The 27,458-nt window shown below is 36.0% G+C and overlaps 2 protein-coding genes and 1 long non-coding RNA gene across 7 annotated transcripts in view; 1 reads left to right on the top strand and 2 right to left on the bottom strand.

The window, feature by feature from the left end:
• Positions 1–19,091, bottom strand: part of LOC134745211 (protein phosphatase 1 regulatory subunit 16A) — a 48,052-nt gene extending 28,961 nt beyond the window's left edge. Inside the window, exons 1-5 of the mRNA XM_063679207.1 lie at positions 18,807–19,091; positions 17,170–17,262; positions 5,238–5,389; positions 1,696–2,144; positions 563–688 (exon numbers count right to left, since the gene is read on the bottom strand). Of these exons, the coding sequence (XP_063535277.1) occupies positions 563–688; positions 1,696–2,144; positions 5,238–5,389; positions 17,170–17,249 (807 nt within the window). The 5' untranslated portion in view covers positions 17,250–17,262; positions 18,807–19,091. The remainder of the gene's footprint in view (positions 1–562; positions 689–1,695; positions 2,145–5,237; positions 5,390–17,169; positions 17,263–18,806) is intronic.
• LOC134745219 (uncharacterized) overlaps positions 1–27,458 on the top strand; it is a 193,135-nt gene that overhangs the window by 9,774 nt on the left and 155,903 nt on the right. The window lies entirely within an intron of this gene.
• The window catches only part of LOC134745107 (sodium/hydrogen exchanger 3), a 74,821-nt gene continuing 69,320 nt past the window's right edge, over positions 21,958–27,458 (bottom strand). For 4 of the 5 annotated variants that reach the window (XM_063679053.1, XM_063679052.1, XM_063679054.1 and 1 more), the window contains 3 exons: positions 25,557–25,739; positions 24,637–24,979; positions 21,958–24,340 (listed from right to left, as the gene is read on the bottom strand). In XM_063679053.1, the coding sequence (XP_063535123.1) occupies positions 24,148–24,340; positions 24,637–24,979; positions 25,557–25,739 (719 nt within the window). In that variant the 3' untranslated portion in view covers positions 21,958–24,147. The remainder of the gene's footprint in view (positions 24,341–24,636; positions 24,980–25,556; positions 25,740–27,458) is intronic. The other variant, XM_063679051.1, reaches the window with a different exon arrangement.

The raw sequence follows: 27,458 nt of genomic DNA, 5'->3' as shown, positions 1-27,458 counted from the left end.
CAATATAAATTCCGGTTGCGAATAGCAAGAAATTAGTAGCGATGCGTAATTAGATTAAGAGTTGTAAATTACCCATTGCACTCGAAATATTTTGGCACTTGAACGAAGAGAGCATCAATAGTTCAAGGGTGAAAGTGCTAAGCACTTACCTAAGTTAAAAACTCCACTTTTCATTTTCGACTGTGTCTTAACTAAAACTTTGACATCTGTGGGCCTAGTAATGTAATGTGTATGTATATACAGCGAATTTAAGTTTTTCATACAAACTTGTTTTTGCTCTATTTCGTTTTTTTATATACTAGAGCTATATAAACTAATTACAGACCTAGATATACCTCATGTCATTGTATGTGCAAAGTTTCATTACAATCCGACACGTAGTTTTAAAACGAGAACGAAACTCCGTTTGTATGGGAAGGTAAAATTCGGCCGAGCTTGCCGGGGACTTGATGGCTACTCCGTTTGGTTATATCCTCCAAGCCTTGGAGTCCACCGTAAGGCGCGATCTACTCTACGCATTTAAATATAGTTTTATGTATATCTGTATATACGCAGTACGCACATGTCCCCAGCAGGCGGCCGCATGTACAGGCCGCCACGTGTCGTGGTCCACCACGTCGGTGGCCGCGCGGTGCTCCAATAGAAACTCCACCACTTTCAGGTACCCATTTGCTGATGCTATGTGGAGCTGGAACAAAAACAAATATATGAAAAAGGAGATCAGTCTCTGCCAAGATTTACTGACGGTGTCGTAAAATTTGAAACATTGACTACGCTGCGTCTCTACGAATGTGCCTCGCCCGAGGCATTGCGGTCGCTAGTGCGTTTGCCTCGGTCGATGCACGTTTTGAAAATCCGAGCTACTTGCGCGGCAATTTCCACGCGAGGTCGTCCTGTGAGGGATCAACCGCTCGTACAATTGCATGCGCGCTTCAGAGCAAGTTTATTTCAAGTATGAAAGCAAGTTAGTGAGGCTTTCGCAACTTGTCGGGTGATGCATCCCGACGAGAGCGCAGCGCCGTCATATACACTTATGTTGTTTAAATTTCCGAGATGATTTAATAATTCACTTAGTTTGCTTAGGTGGCGTAACGTAAAACTAAGGAAGTGTTAAGCAGTCATATCGATCGTCCATAAAAAGTGAATATTGTTTCAATCAACATTATTTAGCTTATAAAAACCTTGGAAACATTTTAAGGTTGGTGCCTGTGAAAGAATGAGATACTTAAATGAGTCACGAGCTAAGACTGATTCATCAGTTTTTCTGGTTTGAGCCGTAATTTATTGTGGTTTTCCTGTGAAATTATAAAACCGCAAGTTTACACAACTAAATTAGCAATTGTTTTTCACAAACGATTATAAATATTATAATTTCACTGCTGCAAAGTAGGTCAAAATTAAACTATTGTACAGATGTCACCTAAAACTAAATCAACCTTACATATTTTGGGCTGGGTATTATGAAAGACCCATAGGTGTGCGTGTGGTTTATGTTCAAGGGCTTAAAACTGATTTTTGTGTGTGCTTTCCTTCAAATGACACTTAGCTTGTGCGTACAAGTGTGCACGTCTAGATTCACGCTCCGTACAGTGTTACTTTTATAGAAATGTTGTTGTTTACCTAATACTGTGACGCTTTCACCAGCGTACGGAGCCATCCGACGACCGTTTATAACCATAAACAAGCAATACTTACCAGCGTAGCCCCTTGGTTGTCTCTCGGCTCATCCAAATCCACTCCCTCCTTAGCGAGCTCAGCAACCTCCATCAACATCTTCATCTCCGTGGCCGCTCTCGTTTCATCTATCAACCTTTGCGTTACTCCTCGCTCCGCCATCGCGCTCTCTATCGCATCCAGCGTTCTCTCCTCCTCGCATATATCATAAGGCATGTTCCCGTCCCCATTAACCGCTAATAAATTGGCTCCTCGTTGAATTAGGATTCTGACTAGGTTGAGGTTCCCGCAGGTGGCTGCCGCGTGTAAGGGTGTCCACTTCTCGCTGTCTTCGGCGTTTACGTTGGCGCCGTTGTCGAGGAGGAGGCGCATCATAGATTCGTTGTTGTCGATGCAGCATTGATGAAGAGCTGTGAGGCCGTCCTCGTTGGTCGCGTCTGGGGTTACCCCGCGGGAAAGCAGCCGGCGAACTGGAAATAGAAATTTGGAAATTAAACTCGGATCTCTAACCCTAAAGTGTAATAAGAGTAAAGAGATTAAGTGCCAGTTAAGTTCCCATACAATAAAATTTAGCGAACGTAACCTTTTCGACGCCGTGTCAAACACTAAAGCTGTCATCCAGACGCCACGTCACCGAAGTGTCAAAATTGAAATTGAACTTTATTTCATGAGTAACTATCGCGGAAGCCGAAGACAATATTATTTATTCATATGCACATAGGTCCATGTTGCTCTGTGGTCTATGACCGATTAATCGGTCTTCGGCGTTGAACCTACGGTGCGGATATATCGGTCTTTGGCGTCCAAAAGGTTAACGGTGACCGACGATTTAGTGCAACCGTACCTAAATGTAACAAGTCGTAATTTAACACAGGTCTTTAAAATCACAAAAATCTTGTACAAATGTATCATGAAGATCCAATAGTGTATGTAATAAACTGTTATAAGAGAGAACAGTACCTTTCTTCACTGATTTCAGCCTCCTCTATTATTTGAGTTTATAGTAGTAGTATGATTATCCTTTGGAGCCCAGGTTCCACGTGCCATGGTGACAAAACAACCAGCATACATGAAGAATTTCGGTCTGCTTGGAGTGTACTTTTATATTAATTTTGAACTATTATCACAGCTAATCGCTTTATTTTAAACACACACAAGGAAACTAAACAAATAAACTATTTATTAAAAAAGCAAAAAACAAACTATTCACAAGTAGGTAAAAATCTATCTTATCAGAATCAAACATGTCAAACAATTTTCCATGAACAAGAGATTGTAACTCAATTTACAATATCGCACACAGGTCAATGTCAATGAGATAATGTTTCACTCGCATGACAGACAGGTGTTCTTAATAATTTACGTTGACGTGTCCATTACCACACCAAACCTATTTATACTTGATAATTTCTATTTATAACGCATACAGGATTTTATTACGAGATTACGAGCGCAAAACGAGATGTCGTCATTTATTATCAAGTGTATGTGTTATATGTAAATTATCAATTGATCATATCTACTGCTTAGCACACGTGTAGTAACTATACTTGAAAACTTATTCAATTGTGATCGTTACTGTATGCTAACAAAGCACAGAAATGAAAAAGTTTTCAAGTTTAGTTTACTACATTGGTATTAAGTAGGCAATATGACCTGAACCGGTAAGTCGCTAATATAATATATGACGTTTGCATGAAAAAATTATACAGATTATGTAATCTGGACATGTGTCCATGCCCATAAAAAAAACAGAAATCTTATGATCGTCAACTGATAAAAAACAAGATAAAGTATTTTGAAATAAAACTATGAAAACGGATTATATCGCGTATATTGAATTTATAATACATCCCGACGTATACGCGATATAATCCGTTTTCATAGTTTTATTTCATGAGTAACTATCGCGGTAACCGAAGACAATATTATAAAGTATTTTGTTAAGCCATTTGATAAAATAAGACGGACGCTTTATGCTATGCAAATTCCTCTGTTAGCAATAGCCGTCAAATGTCAGCTTTCTACTATCGAATAGGGTATTTGACTGTATTTAAAATAAATTATTATACACCATGCATGAAATAAAGCACCAGAAGATTAAAAGAGAAACGTAGACAGCAGTTATTTTTAGACACGATTTCTATTTTAAAACCCGTATAAAACTATAAGGAGTAGGTAATTTGATTGTGACGTCACATGCTTGTGTTTCATATAAATTCCATTGTAGCAAAATCGTTTTGACAGTTCGACAAACGAAACTGATTTGACTGGTAGTCAAATATCCTATTCAAAACCTCTTATTTAGTTTTTTTTGTATAAATTATACCTACGAAGGAAGCCATAATACTTATACTTTGCCTCCATATTTTAGCCTCATACTTAATCTTCACGCAAAAGGTAAAAACAGCTGCAAAATAGTATCGATTATCACTATGATTAAAAAGACGAAAGGCAGCTACTGGCGGTAGTAAAGATAGATTATTTGTTTTGTAAAATTAACATAATTTTACAACCAAAATTTGCGTAATAAAAGGTCTTCGCCGTAAAAACGTAACAAGAAGGAAATTACGTTCGACTATGATATTCATAAGTCAAAATGATGTGCATTATAATGAGCAGTAGGCACACTACACATCAACGAGAGCTGGTGTCACGTATTTTAATGACTATACTCATTCTTATCGTCATGGAGCGTTGTCTAGTGAATATTTTGCGAGTTTCACTAGTCCAAACCAAAAAAAATCGTTGTAAAAGTTATTTTATAGATAGAAATTTGACGGCCTTGATAAGCTAGATTATATTAACTCGGATAAGCTACATTAAATAGCTGAAGAGATAAAGACAACTACGCTCTCGTAGAAAACCACAATACAAGTTAAAAATACAGTTCGAGAAGTAGTCCAATTGAGAAAAGGGCCCTTATCATGTCCGGCACAATAAAGCAGTCGGGCGCTATATCGTGTCGTGTCATGTTGTGTCGAACCAAATGTCGTGTCAATACCAATGTAACACAAACATACCTTCGTTGATGTCGTTTCTAGCAGCGGCCTCTAGAAGCATGACGCTGTCGCTGAAGTAGGTATTCCGTTTGGTGCTCTTCTGTCTTCTCTCTCGCTCTACCACCACTAGCTACATGCGACGGACTAGATACGTACCTTCGTCGATGTCGTTTCTAGCAGCGGTCTCTAGAAGCATGATGCTGTCGCTGAAGTAGATATTCCGTTTGGTACTCTTCTGTCTTCTCTCTCGCTCTACCGCCACCAGCTACATGCGGCAGACTAGACACGTACCTTCGTCGATGTCGTTTCTAGCAGCGGCCTCTAGAAGCATGACGCTGTCGCTGAAGTAGGTATTCCGTTTGGTGCTCTTCTGTCTTCTCTCTTGCTCTACCACTACTAGCTACATGCGACGGACTAGACACGTACCTTTGTCGATGTCGTTTCTAGCAGCGGCCTCTAGAAGCATGACGCTGTCTCTGAAGTAGATGTTCCGTTTGGTGCTCTTCTGTCTTCTCTCTCGCTCTACCGCCACCAGGTACATGCGACAGACTAGACACGTACCTTCGTCAATGTCGTTTCTAGCAGCGGCCTCTAGAAGCATGACGCTGTCGCTGAAGTAGATGTTCCGCTTGGTGCTCTTCTCTCGCTTGGCTCGCGACCGCGCCCATTCCTTCTCTCGCTGCTGCCATAGTTTGAGCTGCTGCATGCGACGCCTGAAAATAATATGTAACGATTTAAATAATAATAATAATTACTTTGCTGTTAATGGACATAAATATGTATACATTTTTTCACCTTATTACTTATTGGACTAAGGTGAAGAAATGTATACATATTTATGAACTCGACTATACACTGCGTTTTAATCTACATAATTAAAACCTTTCATAAACCAAATAAAGGAGCATTTCTTTTGTTTCATTGCTTTCTCTAACAGGTTAGGTTTAAATTAAAAATAGGAAAATTTTGTATGGTGAACCTTGGGTAATTGGTGGAGGTTAAGGCATATATAAAAAGCATATCAAGCAAAAAGCATAGATCTACCTAATACCTAGTCTAATTAACTACCTGTCTGTGTATTAAGCCTGTCATCATCATTTATTTAATGGATAGAAATTAACGTACGTAGGTACAGGTACCTAATCCAATTAAGTCTGAAGATAATGTTCCGTCGGTGTTTCAAAACAAAATTGAATTAAACGATTTCAGCTATTTAAAATAATCATGTATGTAGTAAAAACTACGATATAAAACTTCTACATAAGAATGCAAGCACACAGATTCGGGTAATTTCGGATTTCATCAATTCTATCGTCCATTTTCGGAATTAAATATTCGCCTAGTATCCACAACACAAGCTCTTATATGTATAGAACTTACTGTGGGTAAGTTGATTTGTGTAAGTTTGTCGCCATAATATTTATTTATTAATGTTCTACACGGGGAAATTATTCGGCATTACCCGAACAAACCTTATAATAAGGCCGCAAGGTATAAAAACTACATTAGTCATAAAAGGGCACTGTCACTATAAGGCTTATAAATAAATAAATTCATTTATTAAAGACCAACTTGAATCAATTTGTGTTAGTGACAGTTATATCAGTCTTATCAAAGTGTTGAAGTGGATATTCAGATATTTTTGATTACCTTCACCGTTCCGATATTTCTGATGGCGAGTGTACAACGAAGAAAACTAAAATAATTACATATTCATTAAAAAAAACTTAGTTACAACAAAGTAAATACCCATTATGCGTCTAAGATCCCTACCGCAGTTAACCGGAGTTAAAGCTAAAGAGCTGATGAACCTATTTTGATAAAATATGTCTAAAAATAAGAACAACCGTTAGAAAACCTGCTTTTTAATTTAAAAAAAAAATCATTTAAATCGGTTTACCCGTTCAAAAGCTACGGTGCCTCATACAGACACACACAGATAGCGGTCAAACTTATAACACCCTTCTTTTTGCGTCGGGGGTTAAGGCCGCCTTTCCACTGAGGCGGAGATGAGAGGAGACGTGCGGGAATCCACTAATAGCATTGGTTGTAATCCAGCGGAGCCAAGAAGAGTTTTGGATTGCGGAGCGAAGAATAAATAACTCCAATATCACGGAATTTTGGGTGATTTTCGGACCTACCCGACTTTCTATTCGCAATTACCTTGTCTATTTTTTGCAATATGGCAGTTAGTGCAATAAACTAACCATGTTTGCGCCACAAGTGAGCGAACCGTTTAGCAAGCCGTGTGTCAATTGAATGTCAATTGTGCCAATCACGACTACGGCAGCGAATGCGTTAGCTTGGCAGATTTATTATCCTAAAGGTCACAATGGCTCTGTCCCGAAGGTGTACGAAAAAATGTAAGTTTCTCGTTTACGTATCGTCGGCTAAAGTCGCATAGGTAGGTACCTCTTAACTTCGTAATACCAAAGATAGATATCACTTCGTAATAGATGGATACAGTCTAAGGAAAAAACGTGCCTCGAAAATCACGAAAATGTGATTCTCGATCAGATGTCGCTACTACCTTTGGCCTACTCTCGTATAGAGGGCGTTGACGGTTTCGTTTGTTATTTAACAATTTTAATGCATATCAGTGAAAGAACATGGGTCAAAATAATAAAAATAATTAATGCAAATAAAAAAAATCATTTATCCATATTTAAATACACTTTATCGTATTTTTATAAACCTTCATTTTTAGTTTTAAAGTGTGTCGATAGATGGCAGTGAATTTACTGTGGTTACAAAATTTACTATGACAGTACCGCTCTATTATATTATATCCTCTTTGGTAATACGAAATCTTAATACGAAAGAGAAAGCAGAAGGTTAGCAAATTTATGTAGAATCAGTTGAAGTCACAAAACCGATGTTAAGGTATTTATGACCGCGTGCGATCGCTACTTACTTAAGGCAAACGTCCCAGTGCTCGCCATTTTAATGCCCAATAGTTGACACCCTGCTGCTACCTATAGGTATTGCTAGTTTTAAAATTACATGTTTTGGGATAGTTTTGTACGTCTGCCTTACTTAGTTAAAGTGTCTGCTTTTATCATTATTTCTATTACGTAGGTATTGACTCAATCGATATAAAATATCCGCTAGTACTAGGTATTTTATGCAGCTGCTAACTGATGGCATAAGATTTTTTACGAGGCCGCATGAAATAAAGGCATTGAACATGATAAGTATAATCTACGTCGCATGTGACCACTGTTAATTGACGGATCGTAAACCTTAATGCAAATACATAAGGTCCACCGATGTATAGTTAAGTGTTGTTAGTACATAGGCAATTAAAATCAAGTGACTGTATCGATTGGACTGATTGTGGCAAAGCCCTTGACTTTGGTCGCACTGAAAGTGGCGAACAGTAACGTGACATACGTATTACGAATATTTATACTTAAGGTACCTATAACAGGTACATACTTGGCACTTGATGACGCGTTCACGTTCACTGCAAGCTACACCCGTTCATCGACAGGCACCGCCAAGTGAGGCAGCACTCTTACACTTTTTGTAGAACAGTTAGTACTTACGTATGTGCATTTATGTTAAGGCATGTTTAAAATAGGTGACAAGATTGCTCATAGTCATTGAGCACCCGTTCCTTAATTAGGGGTCCACTTTTTGGCAATGTTATCCCAAATATTGGCGCAAAGACTGGTTTTTACAACTACTGGCGAAAGCCAACGCGACCTGACCTTCCAAATCAGATGGAGGTATGACTAGGACAGTTTACTTTGTGCACTTTATGGTGCACAATAAAGAATATTTACTTACTTACACTATACGATAAATTATCATCTTACTGCACATTAATGCCACACATACGATTTCACTTACATGTTAATAGCATTTTATGACTAAGTGCCATTTATTCATTTAATCGTACGGCAAGACATAATTCACCGCCATTGACCCTAAGTTTCCAAGCAAAGGTTAAAGTGACATTAAAACGTAGTATTATTTATAAAAACTTCAAGCACTTCTCAATCTCGAGCGATTTGTGTTTAATTCCGCTAACAGCGTTCTTAATCCTCATGGGTTGTTAACGGTCGACGGTCATGCAATCGGCAAAAGAAAGAACAGATTTCACTTTTCGGATTGAGTCATACTCCCTTATCAATGTCTTCTTTTTTTTGCAAAAAAAATCAAATCGCTCTCTGGCCGACTGTACTTTACGGTCCCATAATTTTAAATCAAATCGCTCTCTGGCCGACTGTACTTTACGGTCCCATAATTTTGGATTCATCAAAAAGAATCATATGAGCTCAAACAACCTGAGGGGTTTACCAGTTAGCTACCGAAGAGTAGCACTAGAGTTAGACCAAGAAAAGTCTGATGCGATTTTGACAGCAAACGCAGTGCGTGTTATTTATACGTCATAATTTTATAGAAGTTTGACGTTTAAAATAACACCTGCACTGCGTGTGCTGTCAAAATCTCTGCAGACTTTTCTTGGTTTAACTCTATCCACTTTCTGGCTCCATCATCAGTACAGTTCGATGGTACCAAATTAGGTGTCGTACCTATTTTCTGACTGCTGGTTTACATATGTATTCAGCAAGGTATCAAGGTAATATACCTACGATAGAAATGACGTAATACCTATTTGTAGGTATTTCAGTTAATTGTCGTATTACGAACGAAAGCCCGCTTGAACCGACCGAGTAGTCCAATGTCATATAAAAAGTACATAAAAGTAATATTAATAATTGCCTGTTTTGTTGGTTTGCTCCAAGTAATTAAAAATATCACTTTATGTGCTTCATTTATGACATTGATTGGGCTGCTGAATATTTAATGCTATTGCTGTGTTTATGTATGAAAAGAGTATTATCAATAAAAGTCACTTTTTTATGATTCTATACTATTTCTTCTCATCTGCGAGAAAAGTTGCACTCTTTACTTCTAAGCAAGAAATCTTGCGATACATACCGAGTTTTAAGCAGGAGAGCACCCAGTATGAAAACATTTATAATACCTACATCTTGCAAAGTGAGCGAGCGAGCGAGCATTTGTCAACTTTAGCCAGTCTTCTCCGAGACCGCCGTCGTCTTCGCCGTCCTCGAAACGTCGGAGGTAAATTTAAAACTTAGTTTACGCGATTAAGTCCCGCCGTTGTGAATAATAATGAGTAAGGATAGTGAACGTCTATCAGTATCTTGCAAAGAACCGATTATTCATTATCTTTTCTCTTTCACTCGAATGTGCAAGAGCAAAAAAGAAACAAATTAATTCACGGGTAGACCTTCTCACAGCTTTTAATTTATGCATAAAGATATCAATTAATCATAATTTAATTTAGACGTCGCTTTTATCATACGGTTTATTGTGAGAAAATAGTTAAAACATGCCGGCGAACTATCGGGGACGTGACGGTTGACCTGGAAAGTTCTTAGATACCGCAACTAACGATAATCAATTAGAGGATTTTCTCGCTTACTTGATGAATAACGGTGAAAATACAAGAGTACGTTGTAGGGTAAGGACGGTAAGGTATTAAAGATTCTAAAGGGCTCAAGTGCGAGTGAGAGTTTTGTACTAGGTATTTATTTTTACACATTATACCTAGGTAATTATTTTTCTTTCGTACGACTCTAGATTGGCATATTTTTGTTGTATGTTTCATTAATTTGGGAACATAAATTTATAAATAGTTTGTCCGTAAGAGCTAGGGTAGGGTGAGGAAGAGAGGGAGAGTAAGATAGAATACTCTTTATTGACACACCTCAGAGTGAGTGAGTGAGAGTATAATAATAATAAATCTTCTTCTCTATTGCACCACAAAGAAACAAAAATTTTAAAACAGATTTACAATGTAAATAAAGGTAGCAACAGGCGGTCTTATCGCTGTAAGCGATCTCTTCCAGACAACCTTAGGGTAGCAGGAAAAAAATAGTTTGATTTATATTTTGTGCACAAGAGAAAAACTGTTACGATATGACACAAAACTTTAATTTCTCTTGAAGATCTTTAAATTAACGGATAAGTTTAAATCAGTGTTTCTTTAATTTGGTAACGTAAAGCTTAGTTTGTCCGTAGGAGGTAGGGTAGGGTGCGGTAGGGAAGGAGGGTAGGGTTTTTTTAGTTTCTTTTAAGAAAATCAAAAGATCCTTAAAATAAATTAAAAAATATAGGCTCGGTTAACACACTTTTTTTTGCCAAATAGGTATAAGTTTGTTTGTACTGTACATTTTCCAAGCCACTGGTAAATGTCTATTAATATCAGTGTGAAAAGTAAAATAACGCCGGATAAACAAGAGCGAAGTGATCTCATAAGAGCTCCGCGAACAGATTTGTGCGGAGCTCTAAAAATAACCAAGTTTATTCAATTACGATCAAACACAAATATAGACATAACTTATCGTTATCACTTATCACACCACAGGCCTTTTAAATCCCCAAAGTGTTAACCTGAGAGTTGCTTGCTTGAAAATATCATCAAAGATTATATGCACCTTATTACGTGGTAATACGGAGAAAAACGTATACATATAATCTGACTCCAGTGTACTTGTTGACATTACGTATCGACTAGGCATATGCTAAGAAATATCATTTTGGGAAAATAAATAGAAACCATACGTAGCAGTTACAGTTTACAGTTGAGTTAGACATACTAGTATAAGAGAGACCTCGATACGCGTAATAATTACCCAGTTAGTTTTGCGACAACAAACGAGGGCCTTCTGTGCTGCCACATTCAGTTCATTCTCGTTCCCGTTTACATTAGGGCTTTACATTAGGGTGGAGCGAAAAAAACTATTTTTTTTTATTTTGTTCATTCTTGTATCGCCAATCAATGAGCTATACTTTCCGAGGTTTTCATGCAAAATTTCAACATTCTAAATCGCCATCTTCAGGTGGCGTATTGAGCTTGAAAAATTTTTGGAAAACTGGAACACCGCGGTATTTCCTGAACCCTGAATACAGCTTTTCGGTAATTTTTCATTCCGCTAACCTTACGTTTAGGTACATTCAAGCGGCCGATATGAAGCTCAAAAGTGGTCACGTTTTTTTCATTTGTAGTCTACCTCTTTCGCACTCATGATATGATAGCTTCCCTTTTGCACACTTGAATTGTCTTTATTCTTTAGGCGTAAGCGTCATTCTAGATCTGCGCTTCAGATAATTGCAGATTAAGTTATAAAGGTTAGTTTTTACTGACAGTTAACGATGAGTGTAATGTAAGAGTCATTGTTTGTCTTGTTTTCTACGTAAGTTCCGCACGCGTCCCCTTGAGTTTGAAAGGTTTGTTAAAGCATGCGCAAATAAAAAGGAAACTGCGTGTAATATTTCAAATAAAGCCGATGTGTCAATAAGTGAAACGATAAAAATTATCTGTCGCTCTTGCAAAAATGGAGTGCAAGAGCGATCGCAGTTTGGAGTTTTTGATTCTGAAGGGGATCAATTTACATAAGTATATTTTTGCAGTTCATTTTGGAATTCTCGGATATATATTTTTTATATTTTTTTTTTAATGCATACCTAATTTTTGTATGTTTGATGAATTGAATTTCGCTGGTCTGAAATTAATTTTATCTACAGTTGAATTACCAAAAAGACAAAAAGGGTTTAAAAAAGATTTGCAACCACCTGCATTATCTAGAGATAACTGATAAGACGTGAAGTTTAGTACTTGTTTGTGCTAAACCTGCTGCGTTACTTTATTCCGCTTGGCAATTTACTCTGACGACTCTCAAACGTCCCTAAATACCCAATATAACTGGGACTCAACCAATCGTATTGGACGTATGCGATCGGAGATCAGACTTATGCTATGGTCGGAAACATTGTGAAGTTATAACTAATGCAGTAAAACCTAGCTTGGACAGTGGGGAATAAAGTAACAGACTTTACCGAGTAGACTAGGCAATACAGTTTATAAAATAACGCATGTAGTTGGGATACCTAGTTGGAAAAGTGGACGAGCTTCGAGTAGAGTTTACGATCGGGATCCAATATGTTTGTCCTCTATCATTGGCCTTCGTTTGAATTATCTTGAACACTGTAGGTACTGTATTTGTAATATTTATATTAATATTTAACCACTAACTACGGGGCGTCCGGAAACATTCGATCAACGGTTGTGACAAGAAATCATACTTAGCCAATATCTCTGACAATATAATCTACAAATTGATCGTAGGAACGTAGATACCAATAACTACTTCAATACGTCACGCTTATCAGTTGGCGTTCTTTTATTCGTTGATAAATAATGCTAGTTATTAGGAAATACTGTACACAACACAAAAACGTGTATTTTAAAGGCGGAGACAGTTAAAGATTAAGGATATCAATCTCTGTATACAAAGATTCGTGACGCTAAGTCGTAATAGTTGGCGTTAATGTCCCAACCCTATAACATAACCTATTAAAAGGCCTTACATAAATATGGACTTAATGACGCAATCGTCGTTAGTCGTTAGGTATCATATGATGATGTTGGCGCCACTCAATCCATGGAATTGTAGGACATTTCTCTAACTGAAAAAGGCGACGATACCTTGTAACCTTTTTAAGAAACTACAAATAGTCGGCGTTAAGGTCTCAACCCTTTAACATAATCTATTAAAACGCCTTACATAAACATGAAACTAAAACTTGAGGTCTACACAGAGAGGCCATCTGCAACAATGATGAGAAACGCAACTCTGTATGGAGATTACCAATCTTTATCATTCACTTGTCAGTAAAGGTGTTTAGGTAGAACCGTAGCCAATTGAGTAGGACGGCCACAGAATGTGCTATTGTTTTGCATAGATAAGACTTCTCAAGGAATACACTTGTGCTGAAGTTGTTGTTGTTGTTTCAGCCGATTTGTCGCTAAACCGTCAATGAGATCCAATATGTTTAGCAATAATTTCGATACAAAGCTTTATTGCTATACTTTTCTTTAAACAGTGAGGTTATAGCCACCTTCGGTCCCTGTTATCAAACCTGATGGTAGTAGATAAGGTTTATTGTTAGTGGTGGTTTTCAGGAATAGGGACGGATGGGGTGAATAGGGACAAAACTTAAATTGTATTTACCTGACAATTTCTTAAAAAACACACAAAAATTGTATCATACGAAATCTACTATTAGTACAGCGGCCAGAGGGCCTAATACACCATTCGATGTGACTGTACAGTATACTACCGACAAGTGAAATCGTCGTGTTCGGTAGACTCTACTGAGTACGAAATAAGAACTTGTCACTTTCTAAGAGTGTGTGGAGGGTAACTGTGACGTCATAAAGTCGGCAGTACAAAGTTTTTAAACTTTTTTCTTTTAAACATACCATGTGGGTTACCAAATGAAAGGGCTTTGTGAGTAGATTACAAATATATAACATAGTCACACATCTGACATTTTCACTACTCGCAATTCTAATAATTTATTAGAAAACGCTCAAAAATTTTACAATCCGGAGTTGATTTTGAACTGCTGTAGATTGAAAATGGTTAAATGGATTAGTCCAAATATTATACAATATGACTGTGAATATCCTTTATATCATGTCTAAAAATAATTAACCAGATATATCCAAAAATAAGAAAAATACATCAAGTTGAATAAAACTATAATTTTCTGTTATACTATACCAAAATAAATACATACATTAGACCAGAAAATTATACTAAAAAAAAGTACTTGATACTTTTTTTCCCGAAAATGCCCTAGTACGGAACTCTAAATGTTCGTATGATGGCAAACTTTGAAGTCTTAAAGTCCAGTTATTATAAAACGATAATAAACTTTCGCAAATTATTCATGGGAAACTTGATGACTTATAAACACATAAAACGGGAAGATAAATTCTGTTTGTAAACATTACAATGTATACTTTGAAGTTAGGTAATTATGGAGTAATTAAAACATTTACTACTGTGTAATAATGTCCCGGTCCCACGGTAATTCGGCAACAAACATACTATTTAGTGAAAGTTAATGGAAGTAGTTTATCTCGAACCTTTTATGTTTGTAAGCAATTAAACCTAGACTAATGAGCTTCTCTTGAATTCAGTGCTAGGAAATTCACGTAAGTAATGCCTCCGTCAATGATAGCGGATGAAAAAAGGCGCCGAAAATATCTCCCACCCTGGAATTCTTTTCTAAATAGAGAATAATCTCTACAGTTCACGTTAAAAGAGATAAAAGATAAAGATAGTTTATTATTCAAGTAGGCATATTACAATGCGCTTATGAACGTCAAATAAAGCTACACCTGAGCTACACCGGCCCCAACCCTACACCCCTGCCTCGAGAAGATTTAATTCCCCCCTCAAAAGTATATGTTCCAATCTAATTGTTCTACATATAATATGTAGAGACATATCTGTTCATGTGTCATAACTGACCATCGGTGGACCTTATGTCTTGGCAATAAGGTTTATGAATTGTGAGTTAACAATGTGGGCTATGATGAGTTAATGATTTTTAACCTTTTGAACGCTAGACGGCGAAGGAATATGCCGTGCCGGACGTAAGGCGATCGCGATTATTAAAGCGAAATTTAACGTAACGGAGTCCCGCGTAAGTCACTGTTACATTGGCGAAGCCGTCGGCTGTAGCCGTCCTTGGCAAGACTTTCCGATGACGGCCACAGCCGACGGTGGCAGTCAAAAGGTTTAGGCTAAGCGTATGCTAAGAGGCAGGCAACGCAGTTGACGCAGCGCAGCGCAGAGCAGATTTTGTAAAGTATGGAACGTTTGCTCTGCAGCGTGCGTAGCTAAAGGACGTTCTATACTTTACAAAATCTGCTCTGCGCTGCGCTGCGTGAACTACGTCACCTGCGTCTCAGCATACGCTTAGCCTCAAGCAGTCGATCGACTTACTTTTGGCGTTCGAGATCGTGAACAGTACCGAGTTTTCTGTGCGCCGATACTAATATTATAAATGCCAAAGTGACTGTCTTTTCTGTCTGTTACAGGCTAAAATAGTAGCCTATTTTTTATATCACTTTTTTTAGTTCCTCATAGCGGAGCAACGGGCACAGCTATCTCGCCATTATATTCAATTAAATTTCCAATAACTTCATTAATTTTTATCAATAAATAAATAAATAAAATAAGCCTTTATTGCTGCTCTACATTGATAACAATATATATATTTTTAATAGGCAAGTATAAAAAAACAAAACTTTGTCACATCTAATCTTCACTGACAGTCATTTAGTCATGTCACAATTAATCATTTAAACAAGTCGTATATGCCTGCTGCATTGTTTGTTATGATGTAAAATATCTCCGTTCCGTTCACGCAGCAAACTGATCATTAGGTTACGTTGTTATTGTTTTGTTTCTAGGATCGACAATATTATTTACAAAAATAATGTCCTCCTCGCTGTGTCCGACGACGGCGACTCCAACCGTTTTTAATGGGAAACATGGAACGCTCTAATGTGGCTTGCGAAGCCAAACTTGGTTTTGAAGATGCGGCCGGCTGAATTGTAGGTGTAGGTGTACGAAGGCTTCGAATTTACTATGTATGGTATGTTCAATCATTGTCACATGTATAGTATTGACTGCAGTTATAGGACGGTATTTTGTAAACATAGTCGTAATAATAACCAAATAATATGTAATAGTTCATTATTGCATCTTTGCATAAGTACCTCTACCTACACTGATATTTATAACAAGAAAGAGTAATTTGACATTCAGTCAGTCAGATTACTATAGTATATGGTAATTAATAGGTCCACCTGTTAATTTTAATGAATTAAAGCAAAGATAGATATAACTCTCTCTCTCTCTCTCTGTTTTATGTTTATTTTTGTACAATAAAGAGTTTTACTACTACTACTACTACTACTACTCCGTAATAGATGGATACAGTCTAAGGACAAAACGTGCCTCGAAAATCACGAAAATTTGATTCTCGATCAGATGGCGCCACTAGCTTTGGCCTACTCTCGTATAGAGGGCGTTGACGGTTTCGTTTGTTATTTATAATTTTAACGCATATCAGTGAAAGAACATGGGTCAAAATCATATAAAAATAATTAAAGCAAATAAAAAAATCATTTATTTATTTAAATACATTTTAACGTATTTTTATAAATCTTCATTTTTAGTTTTAAAGTATGTCGATAGATGGCAGTCAATTTACAGTGGTTACAATATTTACTATGGCAGTACCGCTCTATCTTATTATATCCTCTTTGATTAAAGTTATTTTTGTTTTCTTGGTTGTACTGACTATTCCTTCTTATAAATATTTTAGTGAAGAAAATGCTTGATACCCTACTACTATTATAATGCGAAAGTAGCTATGTCTGTCTGTCTGTTACCTATTCACTCTTAAACCACTGAACTAATTTAGATAAAGTTTAGTATGGAAATAGTTTGAGGTCAGAGGAAGGACATAGGATAGTTTTTATCATGCAGACTGTCACAGGCAGAAGTTAGTTGCTAAATAAATTCTCAACTGTCAGTTAAATTTTTGTAAGTAGCTAAACATTGTTGTTTGTAACTTTAATTTGACTAACCTCCTTGCTAGATGGAGCCTCTCCTGTGTGGTGAGGTGCTCCACCTGAGCCATCTCAGACACCAGGTCCGAGTGCTCCATTTTGTAGCGGCTCCTGCAAACAAGTAATCTGATTAGTAGTTATCCCAGAGGAGTTAGTTTCTTGAGATCAAAATGATCCTGCACTATTTGAAGCTGCAGGGCTTGACCAAGAATCACAGTTGGTGGCGATCGCAATAGATCAAGAATTATTGTAAGCATACAGAGGCTTAGGAGCAGGCTCATGTCAGGACATAGCCCCTAACCTAACACAACGGATTGATAAGTAAACCAATACAATAAAAGGCAAATAACTGTTTCTAAGCAACAATTTAGAACTTCCTAGTACAGTCAGCAGCAATAGTTGCTAAGCGGGCGAGGTGTTCCAAATGATCTTGACGCGACTTTATTGTTAAGAAAATAAAGAGTGTGTGTTCTGCTACTGACTGTACTTTATAAAAACTGCAATATTTAAAGTATTTTGATATTAGAGTATCAATCAGCAACATATTAGCCGTAGTAATGAAAACACTTGGCCATAAACTATGACCATGAGCCAAATGTCTTAACTCAGACTTTTAGGAACAATCCCAACTAGCAAACTTTTAACTAAGAGCCTGCCACAAAAATCTGTAAGTTACCAGAGAACAAGGGCGTAGGCAGGGGGAGTCAGCTTCTTCCCCCTAGAAAATACATTTTGAAACTTACGACATTATTCATAAACGCGATCTGTCATTTTGACTTATGTATTTGTAAGAAAGGGATAAAACAAAATTTAACTAAATCAGGCCCGTAAAGTTTTATGAATAAGGGGGTAAATGTATGCATGTGGTTATTACAATTCTTCATGTGGCCGATACAAGTTTGATTTTCCAAATAAACATTTGAATATACAGGTTATATTTCCAAAAACAGAAACATTTATTAGTATGAAAGAGTAATCATTAATGACATTAATTTTGTGTACCAAACACGAAGTGTTATATCATAATATTAGTAAATAGGTTCATAAAACTGATTCCATCATACTTTCCATATGAATGTTGAGTATTGTTTTGAACTAAATGGATAAAAAATACACCCACATGACAAATGCTATGATTTTGTGAAGATTATAATAATACAACAGTGCTTAGAAATTGCTACGCTGTATGTACATTTTGAGTTGAATTTACACCAGCAGTAAAGTATCATAATTGGATAGAAAATATACACACTGCAATGTAATTAGCACCTCAAAATTAAGGCAATTTCAAATTTACCTGACACTAATAAACTAAAAGAAAATATAAAAAGTGATAAACAAATATTTAAGAGAATAAGTAATATACAACAGAAGAAAACGTGATGTAGTGTCCCTTTGATAACTAGACTGATAAGATATCAGTAGCCATGATAGTTCAATACCTAACGCTAATCTTATTAGAATATTTTCGGGCTAACTAATAGCGCACCTTCAAAACAAGGTGAAAAAGAAATTAAAGTAACATTTAGAAAGGCACCAAGACGAGAACTTTCAACTGAAACCACTTTTACATAGCAAACTAGATACAAATAAAGTGTAACCTACAAAACATACAATTTGGGTGTTTGTTTTATATTTCTTATTATAATACTTACCGCTATTTATCCGTATTACAATGCAAAAGTATGTTTCTTTCTAATCTTGACACATTCGCCACACATGATAAACAGCTTAGGAAAAATTACAGCTTAAGAGGTCACGGCAAAATAAATTACGTACTAATATTTACTTATTGTCTAACATGAAACTTTACAGTTATGTTTCATTTTCCGTTATTTTCGTGAAAATTATAAACAAGGAGAAAAATCACAAGACAATGCGAGCGGCACGAAACATCGTTTATTGAATGTTGCCACAATAAAATTTGTTGACAAGAATGAATGAATGAATGATAAGCTGCAGTTGCCAGCTCAAAATCACAGATCTCACACAATGTGCACTGTACACCACACTGCAAAAACGAATTGTACAACGCGACGTTATCGCCATCTATTGCAGAAGAGCACGGAAGAGACAGTTTTGTAAGTGCTGCCACCTATAGGTTGAACACATTTACATCGTTTTTACGCGGTTATCACACTTCGCGAATTCGCACCTTGCTCGGATTATGAGAGCGACAGCGCTATGCACGTAAATAGCGATATCCCGCTTGCACACTGGCCAGAGGCCACACTGCACACCTCCGCCATAAGGTTCCGTATCCGATTTGTATTTCTATTGCCACTATATGACGACGAATAAAAAATTTACCACCTCTAACTTTTGAACCATGGGTCCAAAAACAATATGAAAAAATCGTGAATGTAAGGCTTGGTATAAAAAATTTAATTGAAACTATAGTGAACATGATCAGTTAAGCCGTTTTTAAGTTATCGCAAGAAGACGTACAAAGCGCTGCGTAGGTACTTCCTTTTGCTTGTTAAGTACATGATACTTACACTAAGTATGGCCAGACATCCTGGTCGGTATTATTGGCATTTTGCTACGGAACCCTAAAAATGAAAACATTGTAAACATTGTGTGGTGATTTGGTGGTGATACAAAACTGACGAGGCGCGTGCAAGTCTTCGACTTCTTGCACTTGGCCGTTTTGTAAAGTTTATTTTATTTTATTATATCGTTTGTAAAGGGACTGAGTATACTGTGTTTAATTCAGGTAAACAATAATTCGTACACGTCTAATACACGACGATGCTAAATGTGTCGAAATCGAGCGTTGTCGAGATAGAGACCTATTGAAATAGAATGATTAGATGATAGAAAAAAAAGATTATATAATTTTTTATTTTTTAGCGAGCAGGAAAGCGTCAACAAATTTTTAAAAATGTAAAAAAACTACCAAATGGAGTTACTCGAGCTCGTCAGATATTGATAGTGTCAGTCGCAAGGTTCTGGGATTATACTGAGCAACTTTTATGATGGGACCAACCCTGAAATCGCGAAAAAAATTTTCGCTTTTTCATACAATTTGGCCGGTCCATTTTCTATGGGTGGGTTTCGCGATTTCGTGGTTCGTCTTATAGTAAAAGTTGCTCAGTATAATCCCAAAACCTCCCTGGCAACGGGAATGCACTTATTTTTTAGCCACCCTGTATAGCAGTTATTTACTTTTTAACCCCATTAAGAAAACAATAACATCCAGTCGAAATCTTTATTTTTTTACATGATCCACTATTTTTTAACAATTTAAACAATGAGCGATGTAGATTTAAGCCTAGGCACTATTATATTTTCAATTGACACACCATATTTCATAGACCATAGTAAAACTTTATTACTGCATAAATAATAAATATACCTTTCATTCAATTTAGAAACATGAAAATTTTGATTTTAAATCTCAAATTGATATACAGTCGCAGTAATTTAACAATAAATAAACTCCATTGAATTTGTTACTATCATTCACTAACTACTAAACATTAAGTACAATGTTCACATTTAAACAACTCAATCAGTCGTGAAATGAATACACTACACTATTGTCGATGTTATCTACATTGTTACAAACAATATCACTTATTATTAATTCACTGATGACTTAAGATTATCGCATACTGTAGAAGTTAAACCATTCTTTAATGAAAGCATCTCACATCTGCATATCGATTTTAAATTGATATTTACTTTTATTAAAATAAATGTTAAATCGCCAAAAACCAACATGTTTTTTAAAATCAGGGATAAAGCCCCTTAATTTTTTTATAAAAATTAACAAATATGGCACTTCTTACCACCGTTCCCTAATTTAATGTTCTTATATATTTCCGTGCCGACTAATTACTTATTTCACGAGGTCAGCCTATGTTACGGCCACCGGACTAATTTTACTTAAATGTTGCATGAAAGTAACGGACTCTTAAATGGATGTTCACTTTTCTTTTACGAAGCGTTGAAAAGATTATACTTTTAAATACGATTATTTACAACACTCAAATCAATACATTAAAACACCATTGGTAGTGGTACCTAGCAAAATATTTCCCTTCGACAAAGGTAGGATTGTGCTAAACTAATTTTCAAACATAAGTACGTACCTATATATGTTGAGAAAATAGATTACCTACTCCATGCCGTAACAAGGTTCAGATTATTACAAAAATGTTATTAATTTGATATGGATATGATACCATGTCAATGTCAAATCGATAACATATTTTTTAAACTGAATCCGGTACCCGGTGAAGGGAGTTAATAAACCATCAACGTATTAGGTGTATTGGTTTCCTAGAGCACACAAATTAACTTTTTGATGTGAGCACATCAACAAATTATAAAAGGTAAATTACCAAAAATCTTACTTTTAAAAGATTAATAATAGTTTACTTTAGTATTAAACCGCTATTATTGTACTAATTTACTTAAGTAAGAACTACATACGATTTACAAAATGCTTTTTTTGTGAATTAGTCTAGTCAATGCGTCATCTTTATAATATATCAGTATATAGTATAACAAGTAGGATTTTACTAGAATTGTATTACCTACACTAAAACTTAAATAAACTGAACGGTATAAAAGTTAACCCATTAACTGGGCTACATAATTATGAGAATAATACAGTTAATTTTATATGAAACAGTTAAGCATCTAAATAACAATTTAACACATTGAGTATACTTACAAGAAATTATTTATCTATACAGAATTCAAATCATTTTATTTTTGGTTAATACTGTCCAAGTATTGAGACTTTGGAATGATTTGATGATAACATATAAGTACATACAACAATAAAATAATATGTGCTCGCTATAACTTACTATTTACATCAGAATTTTATTGTATCACAACTTAAACACAAATTATACCAAAATGTAACAGGTGGGATCGTGGTCAGACGCCTGCCTAAACATCATTAATTTTTTTTTTTAAATGTATCGACTACTTAAAAAAAATACGACATTTTAGCTATCTTGTATAATACTCATGAAACTTGTCCAGATGTTTCCATTGGAGGAACCATTTAAAAAGGTAACTTAGCAGAGCCGTAGCGTTAATATTGGCCCCATTCATTATTTCCCTACGGAGTGTGTACTCTCTCTTCCGGAAATAGTTTTTTCCAGATCGCGATTTTTGCCATTCGCAAATTTTATCATTTTGTTTTTTCTAAATAGCTTCCTTCTCGAATGCATTTCTAACCATTCGCATATTTTCCCATTTTTTTTATTTTCTAGTAGCTTATTTTCCTGTTACGTTTTCTAACCATTCGCATAATTTAGATATGTATTCTTATTATAATATACGAGACACTAATTAAAATATAACTTCTGTTTGTAAATCAGTATCGTACAATAAAGTAAGTCGGTTCTGGCGCGCACTGTTTTGCTCGCAGTTCACCTAACACACTCCTCCTCGCTTCACTCGTCGTCGCACCTATCTATTTTATGTCTTCCGTGATTGTAAACAAATGAAATATATACTGGGAAATTATGCGAATGGTTAAAAAACCTAACAGGAAAATAAGATACATATTGGAGAATTAAAAAAATGGGAAAATATGCAAATGGTTAGAAATGCTTTCGGGACACGAAAGCTATAGTCAAAAAAGAGATTAAAATTGCGAATGGCAAAAATTGCGATCTGGAAAAAACGATTTCCGGAAGGGAGAGTTACACTCTCCGTACGCTTCATTCCTTAACATTTTAATAAATATTCGTATTATCAGAATTAAAAAAAAAACAACATTTGTTGTCGAATGGATATCATGTAGAAACAAAGAGGTATTTTTCTAATCTTAAGTATTATTAAATTACAAACTGGAGAATGTCCTACACTAAACAGAAAAACAGTCAAAGGCCTACAGTAACCTTAATACAGTTAGATATATACCTTTGGGGTGTGAGGAGAAATGTATTTCAAACTTGTCAATTTACAATCACAGCGTTAAATGTGTATACCTAATATTTACAATAATATCGGATGTACACGGCAATAAATCGTACAAATTCTGTCTTAAGATGGCCATAAATACCTGTCAAAGTTGTGAACTTTGGTCTGATTGTCGATTACGAATAACTGCTACATGATCTACTGCAGTCTAGGAGAATATAACCCAATTCAATATACTCTATGATATAACCAAACGGAGAAGCCATTATTCCCCTCTGTCGACAATAGTCGGCCAATGGTCATACACAATGTATGGACTGACGTTTATCTGACATGGCTATTTTGACGTAACGTATACATTTGACGTTCCCCTCCCCCGCAAAAATTGGCAGACTGTTTTGTACAGCAAATTACAGACGTGGCGGCCCTGTTTGGTTATATCCTCCTAGACTCCAGTATCTTACGAGTATTATTTATGTTAAAAATAAACTAGGACTAAGGCTATTGAAGGACATGAAAGGACTCATTTACCCGTTGCAAAAACTAATAAAGCATTAGGATGACTGGATATCCTACAATCTGTCTAAAATTCTTAGAAAATATACAAATATATATGGGGGTCTCTTTCAAATTTATAAGGATCTAATGACAGTTAAATATCAATTCAATTTTTCGTACGCTCTAGTAAAAAATAGGATTATGGAAGTAGTCGTCCGACAAGCTTCCTGTAGTTTTGAGGCAACAGGTACAGTTTACCTACGTAGATATACTCGTATCATGATAGGTATGATTAGGTATTTATTTACATACATGGGTATTATGTCATGCTTCCAGTAGGATATTGAATATTTGTTTATTGTAAGCTATTGTAAAGTATAGAGAATATAATTTAAATACATAGCATTTATCTACATAAAGTACCTATACAATAACGCTTTCATAAAAATATACATTGGTTTTAGCGCATTAGCATCCTATAAATCTTACTTTTTACACCACATATTCACAGCACAGATAAGGTAAAATGTGATGAGTTTCATTCACTCATTCAAGTGTCTTATATTTAAGGAGTGGCAACCGATCGTGGTCACCACGGCGGCGCACTCAGGTGCCTTCGTCGGAGGAGTCTGAGTCTGATGAGCTAGTTAGAAGGGTTGAGGCCATTGTTAGTTGCCGGATGAAGGGCTCCCGCGGCAGACTTTGTTGGCCTAGAGGAAGTCGCCGCACGCCCATACGTTCACTCTGGGGTAACGATTTGCTACACTTTTCTTCTGTGATTGCGTCGCGGGACATTGACCTGAAATGATTTAAGTAAACATTAAATTTATATAACGTAGTTTTTCTACCTATACACAGACGTGGTGGTTCAGTTTTAGATCAAACCAAGGCAAGGATGATACTAATGATAGAGGACCTAAATAGCTACTGATTTGACGAAAACTCAATAAGTCGTCCCAGAAAAATCGTCAGGCTGATGATACTGATATTAGAAGATTTTATAAAATTTATGACACAAATCAAAAATTGATAAACCCTAAAACGCACTCGTAATTATAAACAATTATTCACAGCAAAGATAAAACCCATACATACCCGGTTAATTCCAACATGGATCCCCTCCGGCATTGGCCACGATGAGGCCCTTGCATGATGCTAGCAGGTCGAGTGGATGCGCCTAGAGGATCAGAGTGCGCCACATCCTCCATCAGAAGCACTGAAGGCCCTCCGAGGCTAGTGCTCCTCTTCGACAGCATACTGGGACCTTGTCTTGACTGGTTAAACGGGTCTTTACAAGAGGAGCTCTCTCCCTTTGAACACTCCGGCTTATTTCCTTCAGAGTCCGACGCTACCGCATCTCCAGCCTGGGTTGAACTTGAGCTCTCTCTTCGGAATAAACCTATGATAGATTTGGGATGTTTTGGCTTCTCTATACCACCTAGTGAGCATGAATTATGAAGTGGAGGGAGAAAAGAGAAAAAAATCAAATGAGAATAGGTATGTTGGTATGTCTAACGCTAGATACAAGTAATTATATACATAGTGTAAATACGATACAGTGCAGGACATGATGTTTATCGATTGAATTATTACCTATATTCAATTAATTGATACATATGTGGATATGGAGAATTTTATACATATTGTTTGGGAGGCATAAAAAATCACTACAGTACAAGGCATATTTATCCACGTGCAAGTAAAATGCAATACCTAATATGGGTAAAGTAACTCAAAAATAACTGTGCACATGGTATGAAATCGTTGTAACAAGAATATTAACAAATATGTAACCATATGGAACCATAGAAAACCGATTTGTGGCGCCATTATCTTGCAATGCTTCTTTCACATATGACGGACCAATTTAAGGGACGCAATTGAACGTTAGGGGACACGTCGTAGACTAAAAATTTAATTAAAATAGGCATGGTCGACATTATCGACATTCAAAATATTTAATTCTCAGTAATACAGGCTAAAACGTTTTCAACATTTTACAACTTGAGACTCACCTAAGAATGTTGCCGAAGGCGAGCTATATGCCAAGTATTCTTTGTTTGATGCCCAGGAAGGAAATTCAGACTGTTTTAAAGCACCAGAATAACCCTCTCCTTCCTCTCGTTTCCACGGCAACATGGTCTCCGTTGCCGTGGGGGTTGCCACGCGTGCTTGATCCGCTACTATCATATACGTATCTGCAATCAAATTCATGTCTCTTTACTTAATAATTTTCTTTGTCATAATATTTTACACTGTCTTAATACAGTAAGTATGTATCTGATCGTGAAGCAAAGAAATGTACCACACAATTGTTAGATCATAAATAAAATAACGGTACCTGATTTATTGAAATCCGGTAACTTTTACCGTAGGTAAGAAAAAACCAGTTTAATTATTTTGTATAAACCTCCTGTATTATTTGTTTACCATCTTATCATTATCAATGACAAGAACGATACAAACAGAAATGTCATAACATCATTTGAAATGCAAAGGGTTTTTCACATCACCTATTCGAAAAGGGAACTTTTCTTCCCTGCTAGGAGGGATCAAAGTGGCACTTTTCTGTTCAAGGACATTTTGTTGCCAGTATGAAATATTGACACAAAGACATATGAAATTAGTATGCAGATAATCGATTACAATTTCTTTATAATCGATTACGTGCATACAATTTTTCTAACTTAAATAATATTTTGTTGTAATTGTAAACAATAAATGTAATTAACGTATTTAAAATTAATTAATATCATATTTAAATTAAGTAAATTAATTAATTAGCGTAATATTTACAAAGAAACGTAAAAAAACTTTAGTTTAATAATTTAATTTTTATTTTGACATTTTAGGTCTCCTTAAACGCAGCCATACTTGTCTATGCAATTTAAAAAGTTTATATTTAAAAAAAAATGTACAAATATTTCACAAAGCATTATGCGGTTCTGTATTCTGTATAAATTTGTAAATACTTAGTTTAAATCAATAATAATAGGCCTTTTCATCTGTGTCAGATGTTTTAAGCAGCATCCCGGTAACGACACTAATAATAATAAATATAAGTGATATCAGTCTTCATAGTGTTCTTCCGAAGATTTGGTTCAAAGGGGTAAGAGCTAATTTGTTATCAGAAAAATGTACAAAAATAATGTACTTGATTTTTATTGTATCATTTTAGTTGTTTGCTGCTGTTTTTGAAAATATATTAGGTACATAATTATGAGCTGTAGGTACTTTTAATTTGTCACTACAGTCACGTCTGAAAATATCGATACGGACAAAGTGCCAGAAGTATGTACCTATACTAAGGTCGTGTACACATATTTTTGGCACTTTGTCCGTATCGATCTTTGCTTAAAATAATAATGTTTTAAAACCCAATATATGTTAGTATGTAATTTCCTCATAGGTGATGTGAAAAGCAGTATGTGTCACATGGTAGCAAAATTATTTTCACCTTGGGCGTTAACACTTGAATCCCTCACTACGCTCAGGATTCTATGTTAGAATCCCTCGCTACGCTCAGGATTCTATTATAGAATCCTTCGCTTCGTTTAGGATTCAATTGTACGCCCTCGCCGTAAATATGTCATTTTGCTCCCTTGTGACACAATCTACTATTGCCGTTGCCGAATACCATTGATTTTATTAAATTTCTTCATGAGTTCTTGCCTTTTTTCAAATAAATTGCTTAACCCACCTCCAAGAGAAAAAAATCAAGTAATGTGAGATTGGGCATTGGGGGGGGGCACAAGATCTCTGCAAATCTGCCAATCCACTGATTTTCAAACATTTCACGTAATAGATTCGCACTTGAACAGCGATATGAGGCGCGAAAATCGAAGTTCGCAAATTGCGGGCATCTTTCTCTATCACTCTAATTACGCCTTCATTGGAGTAAAAGAGAAAGATCCCCG

Source organism: Cydia strobilella, chromosome 11 (genome assembly GCF_947568885.1).
Source record: "Cydia strobilella chromosome 11, ilCydStro3.1, whole genome shotgun sequence".
In the NCBI taxonomy this organism is placed as follows: domain Eukaryota; kingdom Metazoa; phylum Arthropoda; class Insecta; order Lepidoptera; family Tortricidae; genus Cydia; species Cydia strobilella.
The sequence above is the reverse complement of the archived record's forward strand: the minus strand, read 5'-3'. Positions and strand labels throughout refer to the sequence as shown.